The 17,009-nt window shown below is 36.8% G+C and overlaps 1 protein-coding gene across 2 annotated transcripts; it reads left to right on the plus strand.

The window, feature by feature from the left end:
• The first annotated feature begins 1,552 nt into the window (after positions 1-1,552).
• On the plus strand, positions 1,553-16,633 carry LOC134530418 (uncharacterized). 2 transcript variants are annotated; one of them, XM_063365225.1, is made up of 4 exons: positions 1,553-1,574; positions 7,568-7,806; positions 9,852-9,950; positions 14,388-16,633. In XM_063365225.1, exons 1-4 carry the CDS (start codon positions 1,571-1,573, stop codon positions 14,775-14,777), a joined length of 732 nt encoding a protein of 243 aa, XP_063221295.1. In that variant the 5' UTR covers positions 1,553-1,570; the 3' UTR covers positions 14,778-16,633. The 2 variants fall into 2 exon arrangements, with proteins under 2 accessions (XP_063221295.1, XP_063221296.1); XM_063365226.1 differs by having other exon boundaries at positions 14,394-16,633.
• The last annotated feature ends 376 nt before the right edge of the window (positions 16,634-17,009 follow it).

Genomic DNA, 17,009 nt, shown 5'->3' on the forward strand with positions numbered 1-17,009 from the left:
GAGGGATCTGACGAAGTGGAGTAGGAAACCCGATGTTAGTGAAGTTGAACTTCTCCTCCAAGCCATTGTAGCGATGATTAACATGCTTAGATGCTCACCCTCCTCTAACTTGACCAGGATAAAACACTTAAAACGTATGTGCTCATCTAAATTTTGGTATGTGAGAAATGAAAATATATACGCAAACATTAAAAAATATCTGCCTCCATGCAGATTTTTAAATACGAGTACATAAACATGGTTACTGAGAAATGAAAATATATACGCAAACATGAAAAAATATCTGCTTCCATGCAGCTTTTTAAACATGAGTACGCAAACCTGATCTCTGAGAAATGAAAATATGTACATAAACATTAAAAAATACCTGCTTCCATGCAGCTTTTTAAACACGAGTATGCAAACATGTTACTGCTTAGAAGATACATCAATAAAAATATTACTTGTGAGTGAGGACTCTGAAACATTTCTGGTCTTAAACAGTGTATGATGGTGGTATAAATTAAATCAACTTATTAATTGTTTTTAAATTATAATTACTTAAAAATAAATTTAAACATCGTGTCCGCAATGATGAGACGAATTATGTGATATATGATAACATATATCTCAGACTATGCATATAAACATCATAAATGAATATATCTAAGAAAAAACGGCGGTCTTAAAATGACTGTGGATTTTTTTATTTTTTGGTCTATAAGGCTCATAAAAACACTGTTAGGAAATATAAACACATACCTACTTTCCTACACTGACGTACCTTAGGAACCAACTATCAATGACGACAACCATCAGATGAAATCAAGGTGGCTGTCTCCACTAAATAAGATGGCTGCCTCCAGCAGACTATAATGGTATAATTGTTTTTGTTTTTTTTTTGAAAATAAATATTTTTTCAAGATGGTGGAGTAACGAAAAGTGTAACTCATAGGAGTTGTGTACTTGATGACAAAGTCATCAGGTTTTTAAATCAAAATGGTATTATTAATTTTTTACAAAGTTTTAAAATTGTTTTCCAACTTTCTAAGTTAATATTTGAGGATTTTCAAGATTAAGGACATGATTTCATAATTCAAAATGGTGGAATGTTGTACAAAACAAAATTTCTGAATGTTCTACAAAATAAAAATGGTGTAATAAAAGATGGCCGCCGGAAGTGACGTAATTCAAGATGGCCGCCGGGATCAAAGGTCAAGGTCAAATCCAAAATGGTCGCCGGAAGTTACGTAATCCAAAATGGACGTCGTCGTGGCTCTCTGGTTCCCCCACCACCGAACCGGTGTCCCCATACGAACCAAATGCACAAGCTCATTCGAGATCTGTGACCAGGCCACCGAGATGATGGATACCCTGGAACACCAGCAATGCCCTCGTCCAGAGAGTGTGTGACTTCCCCCTGTCGCGACGGACTGTTTGGGCCCCGGGCGGCCTGATAGTGCGGCTCCGACGTGGAATCCCTGCTCGCGCCCGACGCCAGGGACTCCCGCGCTCGCTCCGCTATAAAAGCCCTCGCCGAATGCACGACCGCCGTCACAGAGGGTTCAGCTCTCCTCAAGACACCATCGACATGGGTGAGTGCTCGTCTCGCCGACTGACATGCCACCGGGCATGTGCGGCCTTGCTGTTCTTATTGCATCTGCTGAGTAACGTACCTACCTCCGATTGCGGTTTGCAACACTAAAACTTTATTAAGTTTCATTATTTTGTCTTATGTCTTGTTCATTTCATCTCCTGTACTGCGTGGGTTTTCTTTGCCATGACTTGCATTTATACTGAAATATCATTTTCGTGCAGTATTTTAGTATGTTCCAAATACATCACAAAATAAAACTCATACATGTTTTTATAATTGTTCCCAATATATATATATATATATATATATATTTATTTATTTATTTATTTATTTATTTATTTATTTATTGCGTGATTTTAATGTCACCTCAGTTCTTAAATATCATGTTGATCTATGAACATTTTCTGCTTGGATGTATAAAAAAAAATATTTACTTTGTTGTGTTGACTCGAATCAAGGAATAATTTTTGAATAACGGAAAGTAGTGGTTTTTAAGAAGTCAAATTTTTATACAGCTGATAATGTGGTTTCTAGTTTAATACCAAATTGTTTCAATTTTTTATTTATTAAGCTAATATTAAACTCTTGGGTTAAGCTGCCTTGTCAGTGCCGTATAAGTTTTGACTGTTGTTTCCAGGGGCGCAAATCTGTAGAATTCGCAAGGGGGGACCGCGGAAATTCGCTAGGAAAGGGGGGGGGGAAGAGAGAGAGTTTTTCTCGTGGGTTCCAACGATACAAATTTTCTCTGGATAGGGTGCTTGTATATTGTATACTGCCCTTATGTTGGCCTATATGCATGCAATAAGCATAAAACTGTAAAATATACAGAACGTTTTCCATAAAACATAGTTTTGACGTTTTCTTTTTTCAACCCCCTTTCCACGGTCACGATTTTGAAAGCGCAAGCGGACCCCCTCAGTGAGGGGCTTCTTAATTACAAGGGGGGCCCGGGTCCCCCTGCAACCCCCCCTCCTCCAACTCGGGATCTATGGCCATGGTTGTTTGGGATGAACAGGGACCGGTAGCACTGTCAAATATTACAGTGCCACTAGAAGCTCAATCAACACAGACTGATGACAGTTGATTTTAATCAAACCACCTTCCAACTAAAGAATACTACCAACTCTAGAAGTTAAAAATGAAGCATTGCCACTTGAAGTGACGTGTGGCTAAGAATTATCTAAGAACCTCCCTAACGTTATCACCGTGCAAGAATTGTTCCTGCTCTTGTCAGTAATCTTCGATAATGAAATGGTTAGACATTTCATTTCTGAATATAACCGTCTTAAGTTTAAAGCATGACTGTTAAGTTATATGAACAATACGGAATCACCTAATTGAGACAACTATGCCTGAACGTCTGTCTGAATTCACTGGCTTTCAGCTCGTACACGGGATAAGAAAGAAGTTGTGCTTTTCGCAGACTATGAAAAGCTTTAACCCAACGCAGAATATAATGCTTTAATTCCAATTTTTTTTTAAACTTTTTAGTCCTACGCCATGGTTTTAAAAATACGTTAGAAAAAAAACTTGTAAATATTTTGTTGTTGTAAAGAGTTTATAAGAACAAGTCAGTATTTTGAGTTATTTTTAATATTCTTCTATAAAGACGTGAAAATTTTTCTAAGTTGACAATTATAGAGTGTTTTTCTTATTGCTCTAACTAGAAAACGGCTCAAGTATGTATTTTTAACTGAATGTCCGTTGTAAAATATCAAGTTAAATACTATAGCAAATTCCTACTAAAATGACCTGAAAGTTAAAAGCCAACATTTATTTATGGTATGGAATCCTACCAAGTGAGTGTGACTCGGAACTGGCGATTTGTCATAGTTTAACACATCCGACAGCTGAATCTACAAATTTATTTTTAAATTGCATTGCTTTTATACCATATAAGTTACTTAAAAGACTGAATGGCTGAATGGCTTTCTCCTAACGATCGGCTAGACTGCAGTTGTAACACAAACATGACAGAAGTCATAAAAAAAACACATTAATTCTTACAAAAAATATTCATATTATTAAATAAATAGGGGATAAAACACACAATTCAAACAAGTACCACAAGAATTTTTATAAGATATATTTAAGTGTATAAATTAAGTCAGGCGAGACAAATAACGCTAGTAAGCTGGGCTTGGAAGCGGTAAAATATTTTTTTATTGAGTGTTGACTAAGCTTTTGCTAAGAGCATTGGGAAAATATATTTTTATTTTATCCCTATCAAAAAGCTTTTAATCAACATAATGAAAATCAAACGTTATCTGTCACTCTAAGCCAAAAACGTTCCGCAAATTTGGGATAGCAAAAAAATATATACAATTGTATGTGATTTCGTTACATGTTATCAATTTTTAAGAAAAAATTATCTGCTCGAGAGTTAGCCACAATGCTCAGTATTTATAACGTTTTATCCTGTTGATGTTGATTAGATTTATACGTTTGTTATCATGATGGGAAATCTTCAATTATCTCTCTCTCAACAGAGATTAAGGAATACCAAATATATGAAATGTATGAAGGGACTTCCACATGTTGGGATGTTTTTAATGTTACGATTTCGTAGTAAAATTATGAAAGCTTGAACAATTAATTTAACGTATTGTTTCTTAACTTATATTATGGTCAACGAAATAGTGAGAGCCTATCAATTTATTTTGACGCATTATCATATTTCACTAGTACAAAAAACGAATCTTGGAAAATAGACGCCACAAACGTTCATGAGAGAGTACATTAAACACGTTGTAAATTATATTAATAAAATGTTCCGAAAAAAAAATTAATTATTTTTGTTTACAAACAATAATCTATTTCGGGATCTCATCTCAATGGAATTATTTTTTTTAGCTTTGTAAGCAAAAGTTACCAACTTTTTTAACAGATGAAAACATTTTTTAAATTTTATTTTATAAAATGTGGGAGTAGGTACAGCTACGATTCATTCCTATTCATTCACATTATATTTCTATGTATATATTACCTCTAGTGTAATTCAAATTTAATTCAGGTCGCATAGTATGTGTGTGTTCTTGCTTTAAAGACGGTAGGGTGATGACTATTAAGGAGCGTGCCTAAAAGTGCAACGGTGGTCAAGAGGTCCGATCAATCGCCTTTCACCAAGGCGATCCGGGTTTCGGTTCTCGGCGGAGTCGAACCCACGTGTTTTGAAAAAGGGAAACGTGGCGGACGTTGCCTTGAGCCAGTGGCGTTTCTCGGTATATTCCTGTTTCCTCAACATATTCATTCCTTTACTGCTCCGTTAGTACCTTGTCTTTTCATCGTCTCTAATAAGCTTGTTGTATACGCTTTAAAAAACCTAATGTTTGATAAAAGTGAGAAGTAACTATGATAATTGAAACGGCGCGATCCTTCTTTGCGCTGATGCGATGTAAATGCGAGCTTAATTAAGACTCCGCTGTCACATGTATTTCAAAAGTTATAGCGTCAGAACAGTAGCTCTATGCTCGCCAGTCACTAAGGCGGAATATGCGCTTAATGGAAGCGAGTACGTCCTCCCAGTACAAAATCTCGCTGACAAATAATTGGTTAGTGATGGATATGTAGACCGTTATTATTACGATTTTTAAATAGAACAGAAAAAAAACCTGTTGATGAGAACAATGCCACGTGTGTTTGTTTACAGGTGATTTTCCAAAAATTTTAACTTTTATTAATATTATTAAATGCTAAGTTTTATTTTGATGCAGTACGATCTTTAAGTTTCAGTCACGAAATATCAAACACTTGCCGCATTTATACTTATATATAATAAGTTCTATGCGATTTTTATAAATTCAACAATCTACCAACTGCGTCTCCCACGACACGTGTTTTTGACAGTTTCGTTGGTAAATAAGCCAAAAATGTTTACTGCGCAGCGTGTGCTCGCGACTTCTCTCAATCATTAAGGCCCTTATAAAATTACAATGTCCCAAATTGTGTCCGACGGGCAATGATCGCTTATTGGTCCACGTGACCTTCTGACGCCATGGGTGGTGTGGTCAATGGTCCGAATACATTGGTCAACTAGAATGTTTTTGTCCCAATATGTGTCATGTCCTTTGTAGCGTAGAAGAAGAAGTACACTCATAATATTTGCTGTTTCCGGTTACCGTTTCAAAAAAGTAAACAGAAAGTAATGGACGGTGTGGTAGGAAATAAGAAGACCGAGATAAAATATTTGATCAGTGCTGTCCGTTTGCGACCGGCGTTTTTCAAAGGCTGGACACAAAAATTCATTTTTGCCGTGTGCTTAGAATTAATTTATTAGCATTTACTTTTGCCTTATTATTGAATTCCCACATCTTTCACAAGTTAAATGAATATTCAAAACTTAGCTGCGTACTCATTTACACTGTCTGAAAACAATAAACAAAAACAATCTATATTCATTGCACTCTGGTAACTACTTTTGATATCAGTGGATTTGAACATCGGACATCGCAATTGCAGAAAGAGCTGTTTTTTGTGTGACAACATGACGTCATTCACATTAGGATAAGGACACGGACCGCCCACAGTTTCGGACTGTTGTAGACGGGCCCAAGGAGTATAGAATTAAACAGAGAATTCACTCCCAGGTTAAACATGATTTCTTTTTTCTCTCTCTGAATTCGATCGCTAATGATTTTCACACTACCAAAGAAATTTTGTTGTTTTGTCCCGAATTATAAATGGATCTAGGTTATCCTTTGAATTCTTTGTGTTCAAGATGAAGGGCTGTTTAATACATTTATACTTTTAGTAAAATATTGTATAATTTGTATTTTAGTGTCTTCGTATTCAAAGACATAAAAATTAAGAAAATTTATAAGATTTTATTAGAGATGGAAGGTGGTGTTCGTTTGGTGGTCTAAAACAATGCTAGGTTAACCAAGTTGTTTCACGTAACATAACCATATTTGGCTTATAAAATCGTGATATTTAATTAGGCTACATAAATGCCCATCTAATGCAATACACACAAATTGGCTTTATTTGAAGTGATAGCTACTATCACCGCAAATACGCAAATAGGAATGTACTAGTGCCTTCAGCTTCAATAATCAGCTGATACATTCAAACACACATGGTTACACATAAATTAACATTAATGTTGGTATTTAAACATAAACATTTGCCTTCAGCTTCAAGAATCAGCTAATACATTCAAACACACATGGTTACACATAAATTAACATTAATGTTGGTATTTAAACATAAACATTTACCGAGGTCCCGATTCCTTTACATTTAGGTGCTACACATTATTTAATAGTAATACATCTAATTTTTTATTTTTTATTTACCTATTAGACAAGCATATGCAAAACACAACGATCTTTCAACGAGCACTATTTAAAAATGAAACAAAGACTCCAACCTGACGATGTAACATCTGTTGATTCGCACCTTTAATTTAAAAAAAAAAAATTGTATGTGGTTTCCTCGCCACTAAATTGATGTACGAGTCAAAATAGTTATAATAAGACAGTAAAATCACAGATCGTTCACAAGTCATCATATTAAATATTATTTATGTTGCAGCTCTGAATGTGAATGACATTCTGATGTTGGTACGGACGGAATCCTTAGTGTACGATAAGCGTATCCTCGGCCCTATCTAGTGACGGGAAGCCTTCTTTTCACAGACGAGAGAGCCACACCCGAAGTTCCCCGAAGTTCATGTTCGCTTTTTTTTTTCCGTACCACAACAGGTGTATTTATTTGGGGGAAACCGTTTACATGATTTCACAGTATCTTTAATGTAGCTATCCTAACCAAATCAACCGCTCACAATGTTTTCAAGTATTTATAATGTAGCTAACCTAACCTAATTGACCATTAGTTATCATGAGTAGTATATTTATTTACAACGAACAAAAAAAACCGAAGATGCACGATCGGTCGTTTGGCTCTCTCGTCTGTGAAAAGAAGGCTTCCCATCTAGTGACAGCCCCTGGGGAAGAAGAAACAAAAGCACGAAGCGGTGTCGGTGTGTTGCAGTTGGCGCGGCGTGGTTGGCAGTACTGAGCTGCGCGGTGGCGGCGGCGGCCGGCAGCGCTCCTGGCGGCGACGAGCGGCGGCAGTGGTGGCGCGACCCGTGCGCCCTGCACGCCAAGTCGCCGCTGAAGGGCAAGCGCTGGCAGTTGGTGTTGGAGCGCCGCGTCAAGAAAGTCAAGCAGCAGGTCGACATCACCCTGAATCACTTCCGGCTGCAGAAGCTGAACAGTCTCTACCCCGAGGTACGTACATGACACCCGCGTAGGGCATTGTGCAACGGTCCTACTTTTCCTGAGGACTCAGCCTTGCCCCATGCGCCGGTATAGTGGTTTTGTATGTTAAATACTATTTAATACGCGTCGTTTTTTTTTTTTTACCATTTAGGCTTTCAAAAAAATGTACTGGGTATGCAGAGAATAACATGGATATAAACAAATAAGTGCGAAAACCCTAATATCTCTGAAAGATTTGTGCAATTGGAGTGCATGACTTGATGATGTAAGCTTTTGGACATACGCCATTGCTAAGCACATGTATGTCTGTAGAAGAAAACTACAAAAAAAAACACAAATTAAGCAAAAAATTGCTGTTGTCAGGATATGAACACCACACAATACTCCACAACAGGAATATGGTCAACAAACAAAAGAAAAATGGACTAACAGAACGAAAAAAAAAAAAAAAATACAAATGATAACAGCACAAAAATACCGAACCCAAAAAATTCGGCACAACTGTTGAAACGAGACAAAAACACAGCATACCGGGCATTGATATTATCTTTGAAAGATTTGTGCAATGGGAGTCATAGGAAAGAGAGGGAGGGATAGAAAGGCCACTCTCTGAATAACAGCTAGAACGCTATTTGCAGTGCTGTTGTGGCCGTGCACAGTACTAACCGTATAAACATTGGTGAAAGAATGACCTAAGTAGCTATTTATGCTAAAACCACCTATCTCACAAGCTAGCATTACTATTGAAATTTGCAATCACATCTACAGCATTAAGAGGGTGGAGAGTTTTCAGCTTCTCGACGTTTATTCTCTGTATCCATTCTTTGTATACCGTTTCTTCGTAAACTGGGAAGCGGTGTCTAACAGCAAATTTATTATCGCAACCAGGCACACAGAATTTTCGTACACGTGGCGGCATTGTATTTTACTTAATACGTAATTTTATACTCAATTTAACAATATTACCTCAATGAAAATATGACCACTAAATAATTGAATAAATAAACGCCAGATATTTTCCAGTTTCCACCTACGAAGCAATAAGCAAGTAGCACGCAAATAACCTAAAGTCCTAAACAAAAATACGAAAGAAAAATTGCCGCCATTGCAAATGAGCCTTGGCAACGAATCGTAAACAAACATTGAGCAGTGAGCACACTAGCGCTCTTACGGCCGTGCACACAAACAAAACGTTGTTCAAGCATCTCTCTAATGAGTGCACATCCCGTGATGGGAATGCATGACCCTGTTGTAGGCATCGCTGTGTTTCCAAGGGTTTAAACTGTATGTATTTAAATCTTTAAAACTTAGAAAAACAAATATACACTCGTGAAGTAATACGAAAGGAGGGATAAGGATATTTTTCGTAAGTTGATTTCAAAAATGTTAAAATCGCAGCAACGTTGTATAGTTTAGTCTGTACCTACCTTGGCATTACTGCAGATCACATTTGACAACCCCAAGACAGTATTGTGCAACCATTCTCGAGAAGTTTGTGATTTACACTGATTTTGAAAAGTCTATACTTATTATTTAGCAATAACTTATATTGCATTTAAAATCAGCTTCCCGTGACTTGTACCAGAGCCCAATTTAATCAATGTATTTATTTATGAGAAATACATCGTTTGGGTTTATACGTATATTTAAAAATAATTAGGGTTAAAAAGAATACATGCATTACAACAATATTTGGCCTTTTTTTGTATTCTTTTAAACATAGAAAATAAATAGAAGTGATATGCATTTCTCCTACAATAGCCATAGATAAACTAGGCTATAGAACTAAAAATGTGAAATTATATCTGAATAATATTTTGTTTGAAGATTCGTATGAATGAAATAATGAAGAGCACACAGACATAAAGAAACTAGGCAACTTTTCTCAAAATGCTTAGGCTTTCTGAAGAACATTTACAGTGGAAAACATTTATTTAGGATTGGGTATTTAATTACAAATCTACGGATATCGAGTGCTTTATATCATATAGAGAAAGTCCTGAAACATACTATTCGATGACCATTCATTATTTCACAAATACTTTTGTTTCCAGGGGGTGAGAGAGATAGTCAAGCAGCATTTTGAGCAAACTTGGCTGCCTGGGATTGGAAACGTTAATATGATGCGAGACAGGATTTCACAACATTTTAAGGTGAGATATATAACTTGAATACCAATGTACCTATTGTTGCACCCTTGTTAGTGAAGTTGTTAACATATTAAAATTTAATTTATTTTTTTAAATATAACCCTGCTATAATAATTTTTAGCTCATATAATAACCAACTAATTTTATGCAATGTTGCAGATATTTAAATAATGTATATAAAACCCTATAAATATTTGTATGCCCGGATTTTAATTCAGGGAGCATTAAAACTTTTACTTCATGGCTCACAATAACAGCTAAACATATACGTAGTAATAAAAAAGGCTCATTTTGGCTGGGGTACCACTTGTAAAAAAAAAAAAGTGTGATTGTTTACAGAGCTGATTTTGACTGTTCTACAGTAAAATTTTACATCGAGAATGGGCTTATGCGTAGAATACAAATATCTGTGTCTGAGCTATATACAGATGAGGATATAGACTTATTATTGTTTTCTGTGCATGGCTCCGAACTTTGGCGTAGATTTCTATTTGTCAATGGAACTGTCAAAATCAACAGGTGAAAACAAAATAATTGTGCTTGTTTACGAATTTTACTTCATTGGGCTCACTTTTTTATTGATATTATTCTTACTGCAGTACATGTTTAAATGTACTAGTCAAGATATTTTTTTAACACTTATTGCACTGAAACTGAAGTATACAGTATGATGAGATGTTTTTATAACCTCAACAATGAGCCATGTAAAACAAAGTTGGAGCCACTGGGAGAAGATTAGAGAAAATGCAGAATTACAACAGCCCGTCGCCTCCGTCCGTCAAAACCACGCAAGTAGCCATGCTATTTACAACTGGACTTCATCCGTCCATCAGAATATTTTTCTAAATAAGTGCTTCTAACAATCAATGTTTTTCTCTCGGAGATTTATAAAGATGTTGTTTGCTATTAATGTTGTATTTTATTTACGTATTTTTGGAAAAATTCAAAACTGTGATTAAATTGTTTGAACACGAATTTTAAGAACCGCAATGTTATTATACAACACATCTAAACGACCCATCAAACACCACAGGCTTGAATTCTGGTAACAATTGACTTCCGAGGCCAAAACGATAGATATAATCCATCCGTCCGTCCGTCCGTCCGTAAAAAGTTAGAGCTTGCCAAGCTTTTGATGGACGGACGGATATAAATTTTATGGCCATACGATTGGCTGCAGGGCACGTGACCGAAAGACGTAGGCACCGGACTTTTGTAATTCCGCTCAAAGAGTATAGAAATAAACAGAGATTTTTTTTTTTTTTTTTTTTTTTTTAAATCGGCCACAAACGATTTTGATACTGCAAACCACACAGCATAAAACCAAAGAAATTTAGTTTTGTCCCAAACGACATTAGGATATAGCTTGTTTACAAAATATTTATGGTTCAGGATCTAGGTCCTATTTAATACATGTGGACGTTTTAATAAAATATTGTCTAAGGTGTATTTCCGTGTTGTGATATTCATGACATAAAAATTAAGGATTTCATAAGATTTTATTTGACAATGAAGGTGTTGATGATCTAAAAGAATGTTAGGTTTACCTAGCTATTTCACAATACATAACCATCTTTGGCTCCTAAAATCGCGATATTAATCTACCTTAATGCCCATAATATAATACACACATATTGGCTTTATTGAATGTGGTAATTATAAATACTGCAAATACCAAATAGTACCATTAACTAGTGTCTTCAAGAATCAACTGATACGTTCAAACACATAAATGTCGGTATTTAAACATAAACGTTTACCGAGGTCTCCCGATTCCTTTACATTATAGGCGTTACACATTATTTAATAGTTGTTGATACTATTTATTATTTTTAATGCATGAGACAAGCATGACTGTGCAAACCACAACGATCTTTTGACGAGCGCGATTAAAAAAAAATGGACTCCAACCTGACGGTGTAAAATTAGTTGATTTAGACATTTATTTGAATCAATATTGTTAAACGGATGTCTCGACACTAAAATGCTGTACTAGTCAAAATAATTTTATTAAGAAATTAAAATTACAGTTTGTTAACCAGTCACATTATTAAAGTTATTTATAGTTTAGTTCTGAATGCGAATGGCAGTGACGTTAGTGCAGGCCCTCCACATCATTCTGTGGGCCCCGTTGCTAGAAATCATGATGCCCCCCCCCCCCTTTTTTTTCTAACAGAGATAAAAAAAAAGGTTTTTTCCTTAATGTACATTGTTTTAGTTTTTTTTTTTTTTAACCTTTTCACAATTATTTTTAAAACACATTAAAACTAGTTTGAAGTCAGTGTTTCGATTGTCAACGTAAATTTATTTTGAATAATGACAAATAAATGAGTGTACGTGATCTGCACTGTCAACATGGTGTCACGTCAATTGGTCGTGGTTTTGTTACTCACAGTTGTAGATTCAGACACGTTCTGTACGCACAGCATATTCCGAATAATATTACTCTGGTGTAATATTTCATCGGTAAATTAATTTAGACCTTGCTGTTTAATTGTTTTCTATGATTTATTTAAAACTAGCTGCAGTACCCGGCTTTGCCCGGGCTGAACACCGGGTGATATATTGTCCGCGAGTTACAGCAAAATGGATAGCGATATGTACAGTGTGTTGGACATTAAGAAATGACACATAATTACTGTTTGTGTATCTGTGACCTATAATTTTCTGTTTACCCATGGCGATCGGTTGAAAGGTTTAGAAGTTGATGCGCTACAGCGCCATATAGCGGCGAGTTACAAAAAAAATGGATAGCATAAAAACCTTCTTCATGGTAAAAACATTCGATGTGCCAACTTTCATGACGATCGGTCAAACGGTGTAAGAGTTTATCGACGTCATACATGCCAACATCCAATTATATATATTCTTATATTTCAAAATTTTGGGGCATTCACTTTTGCGGAAAGTGGATGTTCAGGACCTCGAATGGTTTGGAACACTCCATCTCGAAAGAAATGATATTTGAAATTCCTGAAATTTTCGAGATTTTGGGGCTTTCTCCCCAGAGGGGGAGGGGTGATTTTGAGGACCCTGAATGGCAGGGAAACACTAAAAATCGAAAGAGAATGATTTTTGGAATTTTCTAAATTTTGGGGCTTTGACCCCTGAGAAGGGGGAGGGGGTTATGTTGAGGACCCCGAATGGCTCGTAAACACTCCAAATCGAAAGAGAATAGGTTTTCGAAATTTTGGGAAATTTTTTTATTATTGGGTCATTGACTCATTGTGGGGGGAGGGTAGTTTGAGGACCCCGAATGGCTCGGAAACACTCCAAATTGTAAAAAAGTATACTTAAATTTAAGAAATTTTTGAAACTTTTCGTAATTTTGGGGTTTTGCACTCCCCCCCCCCCCCTCCCTCAAAATTGGGTGGGAAGTCGACTTTGGGTAAAAGTCCCACCATGCCCCAGACACTTTAGTTCGTAATGACTTAATTTTAATACAATTTCCTCCAATTTTTCGAAATTTTGTGGCTTTCACTTTTGTGGAAGGGGATGGGGTGGAGGTTCAGGACCTGGAAGGTTTCGGAACACTCCATCTCGAAAGAAATGATATTTGAAATTCCTAAAATTATCGAAATTTAGGGCTTTTTCCCAGAGGGGGGCGGGGGATTCGAGGACCCTGAATGGCTCGAAAACACTTAGAATCGAAAGAGAAGGATTTTTAAAAAATTTTAAACTTTCGAAATTTTGGGGCTTTAACCACCTGGGGGGGAGGGGGGAAGCCGAATGGCACAGAAACACTCCAAATCGAAAGAGATATAAAGGAATATAAGAATGTAGGCATTTACTGTACTCCTATCTACCATAATAACAATATTGACAAATAGAAAAACTTATTACCTACCTATGAATAATGATTTTTTTCTGCAATTTAAATTGTAATATACAAAAACGGAATTGAAAATTGAAACAAATATGGCGACACTACAAACTGTCAAGATCTTTATATTTTTCTTACTCTCTACTTAGTTCCTTACAATAGAAAAACGTAACGTAATGGCTTGAAAGCTATTGCTCGGCAGGCATAGAGAAATGACACTAACAGTTCTATATCTATGACACACATTACATAAAATTAAGATATATTTTTTTAACCCGTTTAAAGTTTATTTTTTAGACAAAAGATAGCCTATGACCATCCCCAGGATATAATCTATCTCCTTGCCAAATTTCATTACGATCCGTTCAGCCGTTCATCCGGGAAAAGGTAACAAACAAACAAACAAACAAACATACAGACAGACAGACAGACAGAGTTACTTTCGCATTTATAATATTAGTATTGATTGTCTACTTATTGTTTTAAGTTTTTTTCTTTCCTTCGCAGGCCCCCTAGACCCATGGGCCCCGTTGCCATAGCAACGGTAGCACCGGCCATGTGGGGGCCCTGCGTTAGTGCACAATGAGCGCACCCAGTGTACACGACGGTGGCCGCAGGTGCAGTTCCTGTTCCCCGAGCTGCACGCGGACCTGCAGAAGTTCGCGGTGGCGCTGCAGGGCATGCTGGAGGACCGGGGGGAGGAGGCGGCGCGCGCGGAGGCCCTGCGCGGCACCGCGCTGCAGCTGCAGCTGCTGCTGTGCGAGGTGGAGCTGGCGCTGGGGCGCATGAAGGTGGCGGTGCCGGGGCGCCAGGACCCGGCCGTCATGTCGCCCGAGGAGCGACACCCGGCCGGCAACACGGCGCGAGTCGTGCGCGATTGGGGCACCTTGTCGCGGTACCGCGGCTACCTGCAGGGCTGGGCGCGCCTGCTCGCGAGGACCACCAGGAGGAGGCGCCGCGCCTCTCGCCCGTCGTCGCCGGCGACCGCCCCGGCGCCGAGTCGCTAGTCGGTGCACGGCCGCGCGACGCGAAACTCCACTCTCACCAACATTGTGATCACGACCATTGTCTGAAGTTTCTTGGCTTGGCGGGGTTAAGGGCGGCCTTGCTGGGTGGGATACGACCGTGACCAAACTCTCGGGTTGTCGTATTCCAGAACAAGTCCAAACCGAATCCCTGCAAGAAAAACAAATCGGTGATCGTTTTAATAAAAGATGCCCTGCGCGATGCTATAGAAACTGGTTTTAACGCATTCTAGCCCGACGTTTTGCAACCGTCGATACAATTGTTACCACAAAATTATTAGAGATGTAAGCACTATCGCAAAAAAAAAATAGAATAGCCTTTCTAATATTCATAAGTACTTTGGGAGTTGCGATTATTTCTTGTTAAGTGTACAGAATGTATTCAAAGATAATTTCACCATCATAAATCGACGAAAAGTTGAGCTTTGCGCAACAGAACGGCAACAGATAGGAAACCAAAATCCGTCCCCTAAAAAAACAAGGGATTTGGCTCGTATCCTATCGTGCACTAGGGACACGGTTAGGAACAGGTGTAGCATGTTCAACATCGAAAGCCTTAGTTTTGTGTCTTGGAATACCGGCCTTAGCTGCGTTGAGGGCGAATGTTTCACCATCGCTCTCGATGCGACCTTTCACAATTATCGTATATCAAGCCACAGGTTCTCCAAAAGTCAAAATAGGGTAATTTCTATGGCCAAAGAAATCACAGATCTAAAACAGTGCCCTCAAAATCTAAACTTTGTGGATCACGCAAAATTTTGGTCTCTAAAACATCATATCTCTACGACACTCGGTAATAACCGAAGAATAAATTGCTAGACGTGTGAACAAAAGCGGGGGTAATGCTGAAACATTTTTATCTAGCCAATTTCATGTAATTTATTTAAGCGGAAATATTGGTTCTGGTTTGTGGTTCACTAAGATATGATAACCAACAGACGATAAACTATCCATTTACATAAATTATTTCGCGGAAAGAATCAAAGCTTATAGTGATGCTACATTAAATTTTTTTATGTGAAAAAATTTTATTGGAAAATTAAAGTTCGAATAGGTAGTTTCGTGGTTGATCTCAAAACAAATAATCTTTTTTAGCTGTCATTTTCGGGGAATCATGCCGAAAACATAAATTTAATTAGTTGGTTCGGTGGCGTATGATGTACTTCCGAGTTACAGGCATACTAAGGCATCAATTAAAGCCATAGAATGTATTGAAAGGTCATTTAGGATTTTTTTAATAGAGCCCACAGCCATAATTAAACTTTTATTTAGTTGCATGCTGTATAACTATATAAAATTTACTATTATATTTCAGGGGTGCTGTATTTCATCGTTAATCTTAGCTATGAAACACCGACATTTGTACTGAGTTCCCATTTAGAACACTAAGTGGTATTTAACATTTTTTATAAGCTTTAAAATTGATGTGTTACGTGTTAGTGTAACTTGTCAAGACTAGGTATATACAATTATATTTATCTGCCAGAGTTGGGAATTTACACACGCATTAACTGACTTGTAATAATGAGTATTAAGAAATGCTTAAGATATTGGACTAACTGCAGTTATTCTGACAATGTTTTCATACAACTGAGGTACCACGATCAATAATGGATATGATCATATCTTGACTGACTAACGTAGCTAATTTTTTATTATTTATTTAAACTTAAATTAATTTAATAAACTATTTATAACATGCATTTAGCAATTTGCATATTTTTATCATTTTTATTAAATTGTTTGAATTTATAGATTTACATTGTGTTAAATTTGTAATATAAATGAAGCTTTCACAAACTTTACATCAATTAAAGAATATTAGTGAAAGTTATAAATAACTTTTATTCCTCTGTGTCAACACAGGAAATCAAGGCTGACTTCAAAATTTCTGTATTCGTAATTTTATTAATTTGTTTTATTCTTTGTATTATTTACAGTAATTTTGTCAACAAAATATATCACTAATTATGTCTGGGATGTTTGATAGTTAAAACTGTGTAAAAAAATCTTGGTTTGATTATTTAGAATGTATTTGATTTTAAATAAAACCAACCAATATATTAGGTTTGCTTTGTTATTCAATTATTAAGGGCTTGAAAGATCCCTGGTTTTGATGTAGTGTTTATATGGCACGATATATGCTGCATACAATAGAAGGTATAGTTCACACAAAGGTTCCTTCTCATTACCATATTTTTATTTAGACCTAAC

Source organism: Bacillus rossius, chromosome 3, assembly GCF_032445375.1.
Source record: "Bacillus rossius redtenbacheri isolate Brsri chromosome 3, Brsri_v3, whole genome shotgun sequence".
In the NCBI taxonomy this organism is placed as follows: Eukaryota; Metazoa; Arthropoda; class Insecta; order Phasmatodea; family Bacillidae; genus Bacillus; species Bacillus rossius.

Excerpts from the sequence above, each read along its gene's own strand:
- LOC134530418 (XM_063365225.1), top strand. Across the intron at positions 7,807-9,851 it reads TGAACAGTCTCTACCCCGAG|GGGGTGAGAGAGATAGTCAA; the intron begins GTACGTACATGA and ends TTTTGTTTCCAG. Across the intron at positions 9,951-14,387 it reads GGATTTCACAACATTTTAAG|GTGCAGTTCCTGTTCCCCGA; the intron begins GTGAGATATATA and ends CGGTGGCCGCAG.